This window comes from Sebastes fasciatus, chromosome 14 (assembly GCF_043250625.1).
Source record: "Sebastes fasciatus isolate fSebFas1 chromosome 14, fSebFas1.pri, whole genome shotgun sequence".
Taxonomy (NCBI): Eukaryota; Metazoa; Chordata; class Actinopteri; order Perciformes; family Sebastidae; genus Sebastes; species Sebastes fasciatus.
The window spans coordinates 13,300,759-13,312,185 of NC_133808.1; the positions used below are offsets into that span (position 1 = coordinate 13,300,759).

General features: G+C 40.3%; 2 protein-coding genes across 2 annotated transcripts; one reads left to right on the forward strand and one right to left on the reverse strand.

Moving 5' to 3' along the window:
* The first annotated feature begins 1,888 nt into the window (after positions 1–1,888).
* On the forward strand, positions 1,889–4,931 carry LOC141782114 (gastrin-releasing peptide receptor-like). Its single transcript, XM_074658155.1, has 3 exons — positions 1,889–2,472; positions 3,558–3,909; positions 4,290–4,931. The coding sequence occupies exons 1-3, from the start codon at positions 2,087–2,089 to the stop codon at positions 4,602–4,604; spliced, it is 1,053 nt and encodes a 350-aa protein (XP_074514256.1). The 5' UTR covers positions 1,889–2,086; the 3' UTR covers positions 4,605–4,931.
* Positions 4,932–6,955: 2,024 nt separating this feature from the next.
* On the reverse strand, positions 6,956–10,734 carry asb11 (ankyrin repeat and SOCS box containing 11). The gene is made up of 7 exons (XM_074658127.1): positions 10,551–10,734; positions 10,023–10,102; positions 9,825–9,932; positions 9,232–9,382; positions 9,013–9,147; positions 8,042–8,230; positions 6,956–7,950 (listed from the first exon to the last, which is right to left on the reverse strand). Exons 1-7 carry the CDS (start codon positions 10,645–10,647, stop codon positions 7,826–7,828), a joined length of 885 nt encoding a protein of 294 aa, XP_074514228.1. The 5' UTR covers positions 10,648–10,734; the 3' UTR covers positions 6,956–7,825.
* Between the last annotated feature and the right edge of the window lie 693 nt (positions 10,735–11,427).

An 11,427-nucleotide genomic window follows, 5' to 3' on the forward strand; every position in this document is an offset into this window, starting at 1 on the left:
CGTCTTGACATCAAGGGAGAACAGAAGTGGATGCAGTTGCACTCAGAGCTGTGAAAAACATCATTTGGTTCAACGTGGTCCATCTACATAATACTTGAAGTAGCAGGCAGGGGAATAAGTATCAGCTTGTTGAGTCTGTTCCTGTTTGTGAGTTCAGATAAAAGTAGACATTTTACTTTGATGGCCGTTTTTCTCTCAAATTATACACATTTTGGGGGGAAAATACTCCTGAGTATTACCAACTCTGCAGACATTTTGTTCTTTGAAAACATATTCGGCAACAGAGGAGTCTAGAAAATTAAAATGGTTGAAGTCACGCTTACAGAGGCATATTTTCATCTGCGCTATCTGCTGCTTTGATACAGGAAAACTCAATTAGCATTTATATTAGAGAATGATTTAAAGCCCAAGTGGCTGATACACCAGCAAATAATGCCGCCATGTCTCCAGTGTGATGCGGGGACCTTTAATTAACCATGTGTTGGTGAAAGGTTTAGTGGAGACTAAAGACATTTTGAACATGGAAACATAATGATTTGACCTTCACCTCACTTACTTCTTTAGTGACCACTGAAGGTCAGCGGTGACTGAAACTGTGTAATACTTCAATGCATGCTGTAGCACTTTGGCCGTGATTTATTCCAAAAAGACCATATACCACTTACTAACACTGGAGGGGTACAGACAAATACATGATAGGCAAACCACATAGTACCTTTTTTAATGTTTGAGATACTGACATGACGAAGCTACATTTGTGTTTTTACTTTGGGCAGAACAGAGTAGTCCTGTAGCTTCTATGTTGCTTACACATTATGGGGTACAACATTGGGGTTATAGGGGACTATGTGGATTGACACTGTTGTTACACAGAGTGCAGTTCATTGTTGTGATTGAGTACAGGAAGTAGAGAAAAAGGTTTTCAATATATATATATATATTAGTGCTGTCAAAGTTAACACGATAATGGGTGTCCTGAAAGGCACCACCAAATAAAATTTATTATTATTATTATTATTAACTTGCGATTTTTAGGTTGTAGCAGGCTCAGTTGTAGAGTGAAGATAGAAAGCGGTCCCTTGACCTCTGACCTCAAGATATGTGAATGAAAATGGGTTCTCTGGGTACCCACGAGTCTCCCCTTTACAGACATGCCCACTTTATGATAATCACATGCAGTTTGGGGCAAGTCATAGTCAAGTCAGCACACTGACACACTGACAGCTGTTGTTGCTTGTTGGGCTTCAGTTTGCCATGTTATGATTTAAGCCTATTTTCTATGCTAAATGCAGTACCTGTGAGGGTTTCTGGACAATATTTGTCATTGTTTTGTGTTGTTAATTGATTTAATAAATATATACATACATTTGCATAAAGCAGCATATTTGCCCACTCGCCCCGTGTTAAATACTTGACAAATCTCCCTTTACAGTACATTTTGAACAGATAAAAAAACGTGTACTTAATTTGCGATTAATCACGATTAACTATGGATAATTATGCGATTAATCATGATTAAATATATTAATTGATTGACAGCCCTAATATATATATGATGAGGTTACTAAAGGAAATACAGCTGAACTGAAAAGAGCAGCCAAGGCTTCACTGCTACAGTATGTCCTATCCCAGTAAAGGACACCAAACATCACTGAATAATTGAAATATGATAGGACAAGCTATGGGTCATTTCATAACTTTCAAACTCAGCATGTCTCTTCAAACTAAATTCAAACAATTTCCACTTGCATCCAAAACATTGTCCACCTGAGCTGCTACTGTATAATGCACACTGAAGAGGTGATAACTCCAAATCATATCAAGGTGACTACCAGATTTTATTATTATAAATTCTGAATATCATTGAGGAGCGTTTAAACCCATTTTGCCTCTCATCAATAAAATTGAAACAGATCTGCCTATATTCCCTATATAGACATGTTTCACCCTCATCTTCACAGCTCTCCTGTAGCGCGTAAAATGACACACCCAGCAGCAGGAGGTCATATAGTTTATAAAGTCAGTCACCAAACGCACCATGCAGGAGACACCAGACTCTCCATCCTCTCTCTGTGTATAGGCTGTTATGTCTCTGCAGGAGGACAGCAGCAGGGTCCTGGTCCTCAATGTCTCCACAGCTGGAGAGCAGCATCACCAGTACAACATCTGGCTCCCTGGTATCTCCATCGCTGCTGTCTACGGGATCATCATCATCGTGGGTCTGGTGGGTAATGTGACGTTGGTGAGGACATGTCTGCTGGTGAAGTCCATGAGGACGGTGCCCAACCTGTTCCTGTCCTCTCTGGCTGTGGGCGACTCGCTGCTGCTGCTGACCTGCGCTCCGGTGGACGCCAGCAGGTACCTGGTGGACCAGTGGCTCTTTGGCCGCGTTGGATGCAAACTGATCCCCTTCATCCAGCTCACCTCGGTGGGAGTCTCCGTGTTCACCCTCACTGCTCTCTCCGCTGATAGGTAGGCATCTTATGCTTTTATGCTTTAGATTAAATACAAATCAGTATCACACTTGTGTTGTTCCAATAATGCATCCACATGATGGATGGAAACTCATGTTTTTTTATGCATGCATGGCTGCAGCATTACATCAACTAGACATACTGTATTTGAGAAGTCTTCCATCATTTTATGCACATTTCCCCACAAAAAAAGTCTCTAAAATGTTTTAATTATTTGGATTTTTCATGTTTATTTATTAAGTTGGCTCTTCATTTACATTTTCTGCACATTTTATTTGAAATGACTGTGGAAATCAAATGAATCTCCAGAGCACACTCATAATAAAAGTCCGTAAATACATCTCTATATTGGCCTCCTTCATAATTCAATTGTATTTTATGTATTTTTTTATTTCCTGACATGATGCTCATTCTCCATACTGCTATGAATGTGTATCTGAAAAAAAGTAGCAATACCCCAGTGTAGAAATACTCTGTTAGGAATAAAAGTCCTGCAGTTAAAGTACAAGTATTAGCATCAAAATAAACATATAGTACCAACAGTAAAAATACTCATTGTGCAGAATGGCCCATTTCAGAATACTGTTATATTATTGGATTATAATTATTGGTACAATAATGGATACACTACTTTAAAGGTGCTCAATGCAGAATAGCTGCTAGCAGCCTAAAAGATACAGATACAGAAGGGTCCAGATGCAGCTTTTTTGTTGTCTACAGTAAAATGTGTTGGGAGCTCTTAGCTTCTGGGAGCAAAAAACCCCATTTAATACCAGTTGTGATTAATAAACTTCCGTCCTTGATCTGTAACGCATCCTATCCAGGAGCTAATATTATCTACGGTGGTTCCTGTTTCCTTTCATCCAAAGCCTAATTTAATTTCCTCTGTCAGGTAAGGTATCAAAGGTTATCTTTATCCCAAACCTTTTCTGCAGGGGCCCCTCTGTTATAAATTAGAATATCAGCCACATTATTCTGCAGTTGCTTTTGATTACATGTGTAATGAAGAAACTATAATGAGGTAATCAGTTCAGTCCGTCCTGATACGATCAATCTCTCCACATATTTCTCTTCTCCGTTCAGGTACAGAGCGATAGTCAGACCTCTGGACATCCACAGGTCAAGCGCTACACTCAGTGTCTGTTGTCGAGCGGGGGCCATCTGGCTGCTCTCTGTGACTCTGGCGATTCCTGAGGCTGTCTTCTCCGACCTGCACACCTTCACCACCAGCCACACCAATGAGACCTTTGTGACCTGTGCGCCCTACCCCCACGCCGGGGATCTGCACCCGAAAATCCACTCCACCGCCTCCTTCCTCATCTTCTACATCATCCCGCTCTTCATCATATCTGTTTACTACTGCTTCATCGCTCGCAGTCTGATCAGGAGCTCTGTGGACATCCCTGCTGAAGGACACCTGCACCTCCAGAAACAGGTCTGACTGCCATTCATTTATTTATCTTATTTACAAAGTGCTCTTCATAAACCACTTTCTACTTTGCACATCTGAGGCTGATGGGAATGTCATTAATTTAGCAAGTTTTTGGTCATAAACCGAAGTACTGGACAAATTTAAATGTTGACCTGATGATGGAGTTAAATGAAAAGAGGAACACCAAAGTTATAAGGATTTATTTGCAGGGGGAATGTCTGTACCAAACTTTATAGTAATCTATCCAATAGTTCATTAAAGACAATATTGTTAAAGTGCTGGTGGCGCTAGTGGAAAAGTCAAAGTATGACCTTTGACCCATGAGGGTTCATCCTCTGGGAACGCTGAATGTCTGATTTCTTCTCTCGCTACTCTCCTGTCAGATCAAGTCCAGAAAGCGTCTGGCCAAAACAGTGCTGGTGTTTGTCAGCTTGTTTGCCGTCTGCTGGCTGCCCAGTCATGTGATCTACCTGTACCGCTCCTACCACTACGACCAGGTGGACACCTCGCTTGGCCACTTCATCGCCAGCGTGTGCGCTCGTGTTTTGGCCTTCACCAACTCCTGTGTGAACCCATTCGCCCTCTACCTGATGAGCAAAAGCTTCAGCAAACACTTCAACAAGCAGCTCCTGTGCTGCACTTCTCCCAGACGCTTGTACAGTCAGAGCAGTGGGAGCACAAATGTAACTACAGTCTGAAAACATCTGTGTTTTCATAAGATTCATAACAACCTGTGCTTCAGCAGGACTGGAGGTATGTTGATCGTCTTCTTACCTCTGATTTAGCCGACTTCAGTGTGATGAATGAACACGGTTACAATCATTTGGCCTTGTCAAGTCATTTCTTATTCATTTTAATTTTCACTTCTCATTTACCTTTTTTTTTACAAAACACCTAGAAATAATGTAAAGTGTTTAGCTGTCAACTATCCAGTGGAATCCACAGAAATATGCAGCCGTTCTCACTCCCAGGGCGTCAAATACCGACGCTTTGTCACAGCCGTCGGCCTCCAATACTTCGATGGGTCCAACAAACATAAGGCTTGATCCAGGAGTCCACCGTTCGTGTTCCATGTGTTTTACTTTCATGTTACAATCCGCTGTTCGTTCATGTCCTGTGTTCACGTCAAGTCACATTTTTACTGCACAAACATAGTAATTTTAAGCTCATCCATGATGTTTTTTCCTAAACCTAACTAAGTGGTTTTGTTGCCTAAAGCGAAGCAATGGTTTTTGTTTAATTCAAAATGTTAAGCATGTGTTTAGTGCGAAGGACAAAGTGACGCAGAGGGGTCTGACAAAGCATCAGTATGGGACGAGTTGGGATGAGAACGCGTTGCAATAAGAGGTGAGTCTTTGATAGTCGGTAAGTTTTCTCTGTTTGTATCTCTGATGAAAATGAAACTCAATATGATCGTGTAAAAAAAAAAATAGATTCGATCAATCATTTATAGAAGAAACCATGCATGAAAGGCCAGACATCAGCTTTATTGTGCTTGTTTCTATCTGCACAGTGCCATCATTAAAAAAGATGACGACTGCTGGAGATAAAGCAGAAGGTCCCTCTGACATTTGAGGGATCAATGGTTGTAAAATATTCTGAACATCCGCTGCTCTGTATAGTAGAGAAGATTTATTGGCCACTCACAAATGTTTGTCAAATGTTAGGTTACTAGAATTGTCAAATGCCATTGTGTAGAGATGTTTTTGTTACATTGTATGTGTTAGTTAATGGTGTGTTGGTTGGCTGTAGCCCACTCTGTATAGTGAAATTTCAACAGCCATTTGTTATTTTTTTTTTTTTAATTTAGCTTAATGTTGATGTGTAATACTGTACATGAACTTAAAGTAACCAGGTGACAATACTAACATGCTGATATTGATGAGTCTTGTTTCTTGATAAATTACTGGTGATAAAAGTTTAACAGTGTAGTTACATCATGTGACAATTATATATATATATATATATATATATATAATCATGTGTAAATGTGTTGTTGTTATGGTCTTCACCATGAGTAGGTTGATATTTATGTTCAGTCAAACTTTATTTGAGATGTATGACGCCCTCTGGTCGTCATTTTTATGAGAGGGTGTTTGTGATTGTGAACTGTTAGCTGTTAAAACTCAATGAATAAAACTTGAATTGTGAACTGTGGCTCTGCTGCTCATCTCTCTGCAGAGTAAACGACTGATGCATATCTGACCTTTTACCAAGGAGCAAGTGACTGGAGCTAAATATTACATTCTTTGAATTATTGATTTTATTGCATTGGATCTTCTCTTTGTATGTAACCTGCACCGAAACCCACTGTAAACTATGGCTTCAAAGAAAATGTCAACATCCAAGTTGTTTAATCTAATATGCCCTCTGTGTTTAAACACCTTCAGAGGTCGCTTTGTACTAGATGAAATACTTTCTCACAGGTACAGCAGTGGTGACCACTGAATCTATGAGCAGCAGGAAATCCATCAACACACAAATAAACACCCAAAATCACAACATATATCCCTCGTTCAGAACTTTTGCTGAAGGCCGAGGCCTTTCTTTGCCGTTTGGGTAATGACACGTCAAGTCAAATCAGCTCAAACACGATTTTTCAGGTCTCTGCAGAGGTGACCTTTCAGGGTGGCATTTGAATACGGGAAATTAATTCCCCTTCAGCAACACCGGCTACGAAACTCCCTCAGTTCATCAGATCCTTTTCTCTTACTGCTGTTTTCAAAATGTCACATGTACTTAACTTTGCCTTATCCTGTAATCCCTAATTGTATCCTGTGTATCAGATTTGACAGTGCTACACAAGTCTGGTTGGTTTTATACCTATTTTGTAAGTCCATCAAATTTAAACCAATTTAAAACATCACACTTTATTCACTAAATGTTCTCAACTATATGCCAGTTGTTTCCTTATAGTCCATTGATTACTTGTGTGTCTTATAGTATAATAAAGGCTCGGGCCTTTGGAAACAATTGATCTAGTTTGGGTTGGCAGATATGGATATTATACTGGTGAAAGAATCACGGCAGAGAGGATATTCAGGTCAGTAGTTTTTATTGCACATTATAACATACATGACTGCATATTACTCTACTGTTCAAAAACCCCAATACAAATATTTAAGGCTAACAACAACTGCACACACAGAAACCAGAAAACTAACGTGAAGTAGCGACCAGGCGATAATCTCAAAGATAATAAGAATACAAAACAATATTACAATCATCTTTTTAACATACTTCTTAACAAAATACAGTATCTACTCTAAGTGGATACAGAGATTTACCCCTTATACCTATTTGTGAGATCCTCCATAATATAAAGTACTCCCACGATTTAGTTTTGCTCACAAAAAAAGGATCAAAATCGATGCAGCAGAACCAGAGATATCGTCTTTTTTGTTCCACACATGCTTCCTCTTTGTCGAAACCTGTCGCCTACATTACCCTCAATGCAACTCGACCACCTCAAGCAGAGACGAGGAGCGCGCAAAACTTCACACCCCCAATCTTTTTTTTTTTCATGTGCAAACTTGTAGTCTTCAACGGACACTGACTCAAGTGACATCACTTGAGGCAATGTATCAGATTCCGCGCAGCTCCCTCTGGAGCCACAAAAAAGGCTTCATACAAAGTTATAAAAATAAAAAGTATAAAAATATAAAACCTGATACATTAAAGTAGCAGCAATATGAATATCTTTGAACTTCCAACAATTGTATCCAAAGAATATACCATGAGTAATTACAATTATTATAATATCAAAAGCAACCCTGTTACAAAATACAGATGACTTCCTAAATCCCATTCTCTGAATGTGGATGTCTTTTTTCACTTTGTCTTGTTAGTCAGGGACAAGGCACAAATGTGAAGGACAACTTTATGTGGCACGCAAGCCCAGTAGCAGAGTAGAGACGTCTCATTGGTAGAGGAGGTAGTCCTTGATACTGTGAGGGAGGGGGAGGCCGGAGACTCTGTGGAGACGACTCCGTCCCAGACTTAGACGAATACAGAACCGACAGAGCTCAGACAGAGCGCATGGACCTGGGCAGAGATAAAGGGTCGAGTTTTTATACCTTGAAATAAATAAACTGGGTTTATATAACATGCATGGATGTCCACAAAATAGGCCTACCTTTTTCCTGCAGTGCGACTCTCACTGCGCTGTTTGGCGATGACAGCTCCAGAGGAGTCTTTCCCTCTGCGTTCCTACAACACCCATCGGCCCCAAAGTCCAGCAGAAGATCCACAATGTTGGCTCCTCCACCTCGAACTGCAGCATGTAAAGGACTGTCCTGCCCACACCCGATTTTAACATCTGCTCCTACATGAGCACACAAATGGAAACAGTTAAACACCAGACTGAAGTAAATAAATCAGTAGAGCCAAATTATGCGATTTAGACCGTAAACATCAAAACCATCTATGTGTCCTCACTGATGTCTTATTTTGTATATTTTTGCTTTTTAAAATGACAAAAGGATTAATCGATTGTCAGAATAGTCAACGCTGGATTTTCTTTCAATTGACTAATTGTTGCAGCTTTAATTCATGAATTCTATAGGCTGTATAGTTTAGAAAACACAAAATTGTCAGTCATCCTACTTTGGATTATACTACTTATATACTCTCCCTTAACATAGTGTACGTTGGCACAGAGTGTGAATGATCTACTAGGGACACATGGATAAGTCTGTTGTACACGGTATGAAACCTCAGTATATTGATTTGATCTTGTTTAATAATGAATATGCAGCAAGAATTAGAATAAGTTGAACATAACATATACAGCACAGGGAAAGCATATTTTCTTTACAGTGAAAAGGGGTTCTTGTTGCAGTTTGGGTACAAAGTCAGTAAGAAACTCTCTAATGTCCTGTGCTACCTTTGGTGTGTTTTTAGTCCTCTAGGATTTTTTTATTTAACTTGTGTAAAACGTCTTCGAGTATCTTGAAAAGTGCTCTATAAATATGGTTATTTGTATTATTGTTAGAAATCTGAAGTGAAACCAAAAAAAGTCAACATACTGTAGATGGGATGGAATAAACAGCTCTCTGTGATTGTACCTGACTTTTTGTGACACTGCAGAGTTATCTTATACATTACCTAAGTATAGCAGCACCCCGACACATCCTTCAGCCCGGGCCTTGCAGGCTGAGTACAGCGGCGTCCCCACCACCTTCAGCTCCATGTCAATATGAGCTCCATATGACAGCAGCAGCTCCAGACACTCTGCGTGACCTGATGGAGAGACAGCATCAGAATCTGTGCACTCAAAGATCACGTCTTTACACTTATATACATCACACACACAAACACACACACCTTTCTTAGCAGCCTCGTGGATGGCTGATGCCAGCAGGTAGGGGGTGTGGATGGAGGCACCATGCTGCAACATGAGCCTGACACAAGCAGCACTCCCGCTGGTGCAGGAGTTGAAGAGAGGTGTGGCACCATCTATTGTTACTCCCTCCACCTATGGGGAGATATAAAAAGAAAGATAATGATACTACAGCCAAAAGTCTTCAACTAACGCTGACTCAAGTGACATCACTGAGGTCAATTAATCCGATGTAGCAGCTCTCTCTGGAGCCACAAAATACTTTATACTACTTATTTTACATATGCAGTAGTACTCCCCAAAACCTGTAAACAGGCAACAGAGATGAGTAAAATGAGTGGAGTTCCCCTTTAAAAACATTGTGTAATACTGTTTTCTTCACAAATTCTGTCAAAATGGATGGATTAAGTACCATTAAGTGTTTCTACATTTATGATTTCCCACTGACTTTTATTTCCTTGGACAAATACCTCAAGGTGTGTGATACCCAAATCTGTCCATTTTGTCATTCCTAAAATAAACATAAAAACATCCCAAAAAGAAGCATGTCTTTAAACTGAAAACAAAGTGTTCTTACATTTGCACCATTGTCCAGCAGGAACTTGGCACAAGCATAATGGCCACCAAGGCAAGCTTCATGGAGAGGAGAGACTCTGTCCATGGTGAGTGTGTCTACGTAGTGGCCCTGCAGGGGATCAGAGAGGATAATACTGTCAGACACAACCATGTATGTGCTGTGCATTGTGTGCACACATCAAAAGACACTCAATTTTACCTGAGCGATGAGGCTTCTCAGGATCAGCTGTCTGCCGTGGCAGGCGGCTTCATGGAGAGGAGATCTATCGGACCAGAAGTCTGAGACACAAAGAGAAAGATCAGGACGGTTTCCACATTCAGAAAACACACAGATATGCTCATTGCCAACTGGTCCTGCTCTCTGTCTATTGTAATGTTAAGATGACCTCATTTGAATACATGTTTCTCTGGCTTTTCAGGGTCACCCCAACCCCAAACACCAACAACCCAAGGTTTTGTTGGCTACTGCAGAGCCGAGTAAATAATATTTACATGCAAAGTTTTCATCTCTCAACCAATCTGTAAACCTGACAACAAAATTGTAACTTTTAAGAATCAAAAAACTATGAGGACACTTGCTTAAGGCAAAGATGTGCAAAGCTAAACCACACTTTCACTTCAAAGTTTGTACATTTTCTCAAGAAATAACAAAAGTAATCCAATTAATTTCCCTCATAACACAACCAAAATGAGCTGAAATGGCCAAAAAGACAAATAAAAAACTTACCAGCCATCAGTGAGTTGCATGCAAACCCCCCATACATGTACAAGGGCCTCTGCCAAGGTTGTGAGTACAGGGAAACGTCAGTTTGAACAGCAGTCATGATGAAAATGAAACAACAGAAGATTCCTCCACGACTGTCCAGGACTCAAGCTCTTCCAGGCGGATACACAAACCTGAAGTCGGCCTTCCTCCCTCTCTTATCTGGGTCCTTGGCCACCTCCCCCACATTACCACCTCCCGCCCACCCTAGTCCCAGTCCATGGATGTAGTCTACAGTATGTGCACAACAATGATTCTTTAGAAGGGCCTGTAACGATGAAACCCCTTGAATAAAGCACTAAGAAACGTGCATACGAACAGCTACAAGCAGAGGGCGGACAAGTTTCTGTGTAGATGTTTCGGCGATACAAGAGGAGTGTTATGTATCTACTGTTATAATATATTTTCAGCCCCTAAAATATTCTGCCACTACAGGATCTAAATGTTATAATTACTTGCAATAAATGTATTCTCAGAAGTTTCCAGAAAAAAGCAAAAACATAGCTCTTTATATCTGTAAAAAATATGTTCAACATGTAGACACACATCTACTAATTCTTTGCACATTTAATACATGACAGAGTCATACTTTTTTTTGCAGGCATGATATAATGCTCATCCTCCAATCACGACGCTATGCAAATCCCCATTGTTGGCCTTGAAAAGCCATGCCACCCCATCTCTTCCACCTCCTGTTTCACAGCTAATCTGTGTTTCGTCTGGCACTCTTCATTCCACAGAGCCGTCTCTTTTGTAGAACTGATTCTAAGAAAGTAGTCGTCTAATGTGTTTTCTAGGCGTACTGTCTCATATATAATGGTCACTAGAAAGATGAAACTGC

Bases quoted from the DNA above. Each gene is read 5' to 3' on its own strand.
- asb11 (XM_074658127.1), bottom strand. From the start codon at position 10,647: ATGACTGCTGTTCAAACTGACGTTTCCCTGTACTCACAACCTTGGCAG. The intron at 9,383-9,824 runs GTAAGAACACTT...ATCTCCCCATAG, and splicing joins TGCTGGACAATGGTGCAAAT to GTGGAGGGAGTAACAATAGA. The intron at 7,951-8,041 runs GTAGGCCTATTT...ATCTCTGCCCAG, and splicing joins AGTCGCACTGCAGGAAAAAG to GTCCATGCGCTCTGTCTGAG.
- LOC141782114 (XM_074658155.1), top strand. From the start codon at position 2,087: ATGTCTCTGCAGGAGGACAGCAGCAGGGTCCTGGTCCTCAATGTCTCC. The intron at 2,473-3,557 runs GTAGGCATCTTA...TTCTCCGTTCAG, and splicing joins ACTGCTCTCTCCGCTGATAG to GTACAGAGCGATAGTCAGAC. The intron at 3,910-4,289 runs GTCTGACTGCCA...CTCTCCTGTCAG, and splicing joins ACCTGCACCTCCAGAAACAG to ATCAAGTCCAGAAAGCGTCT.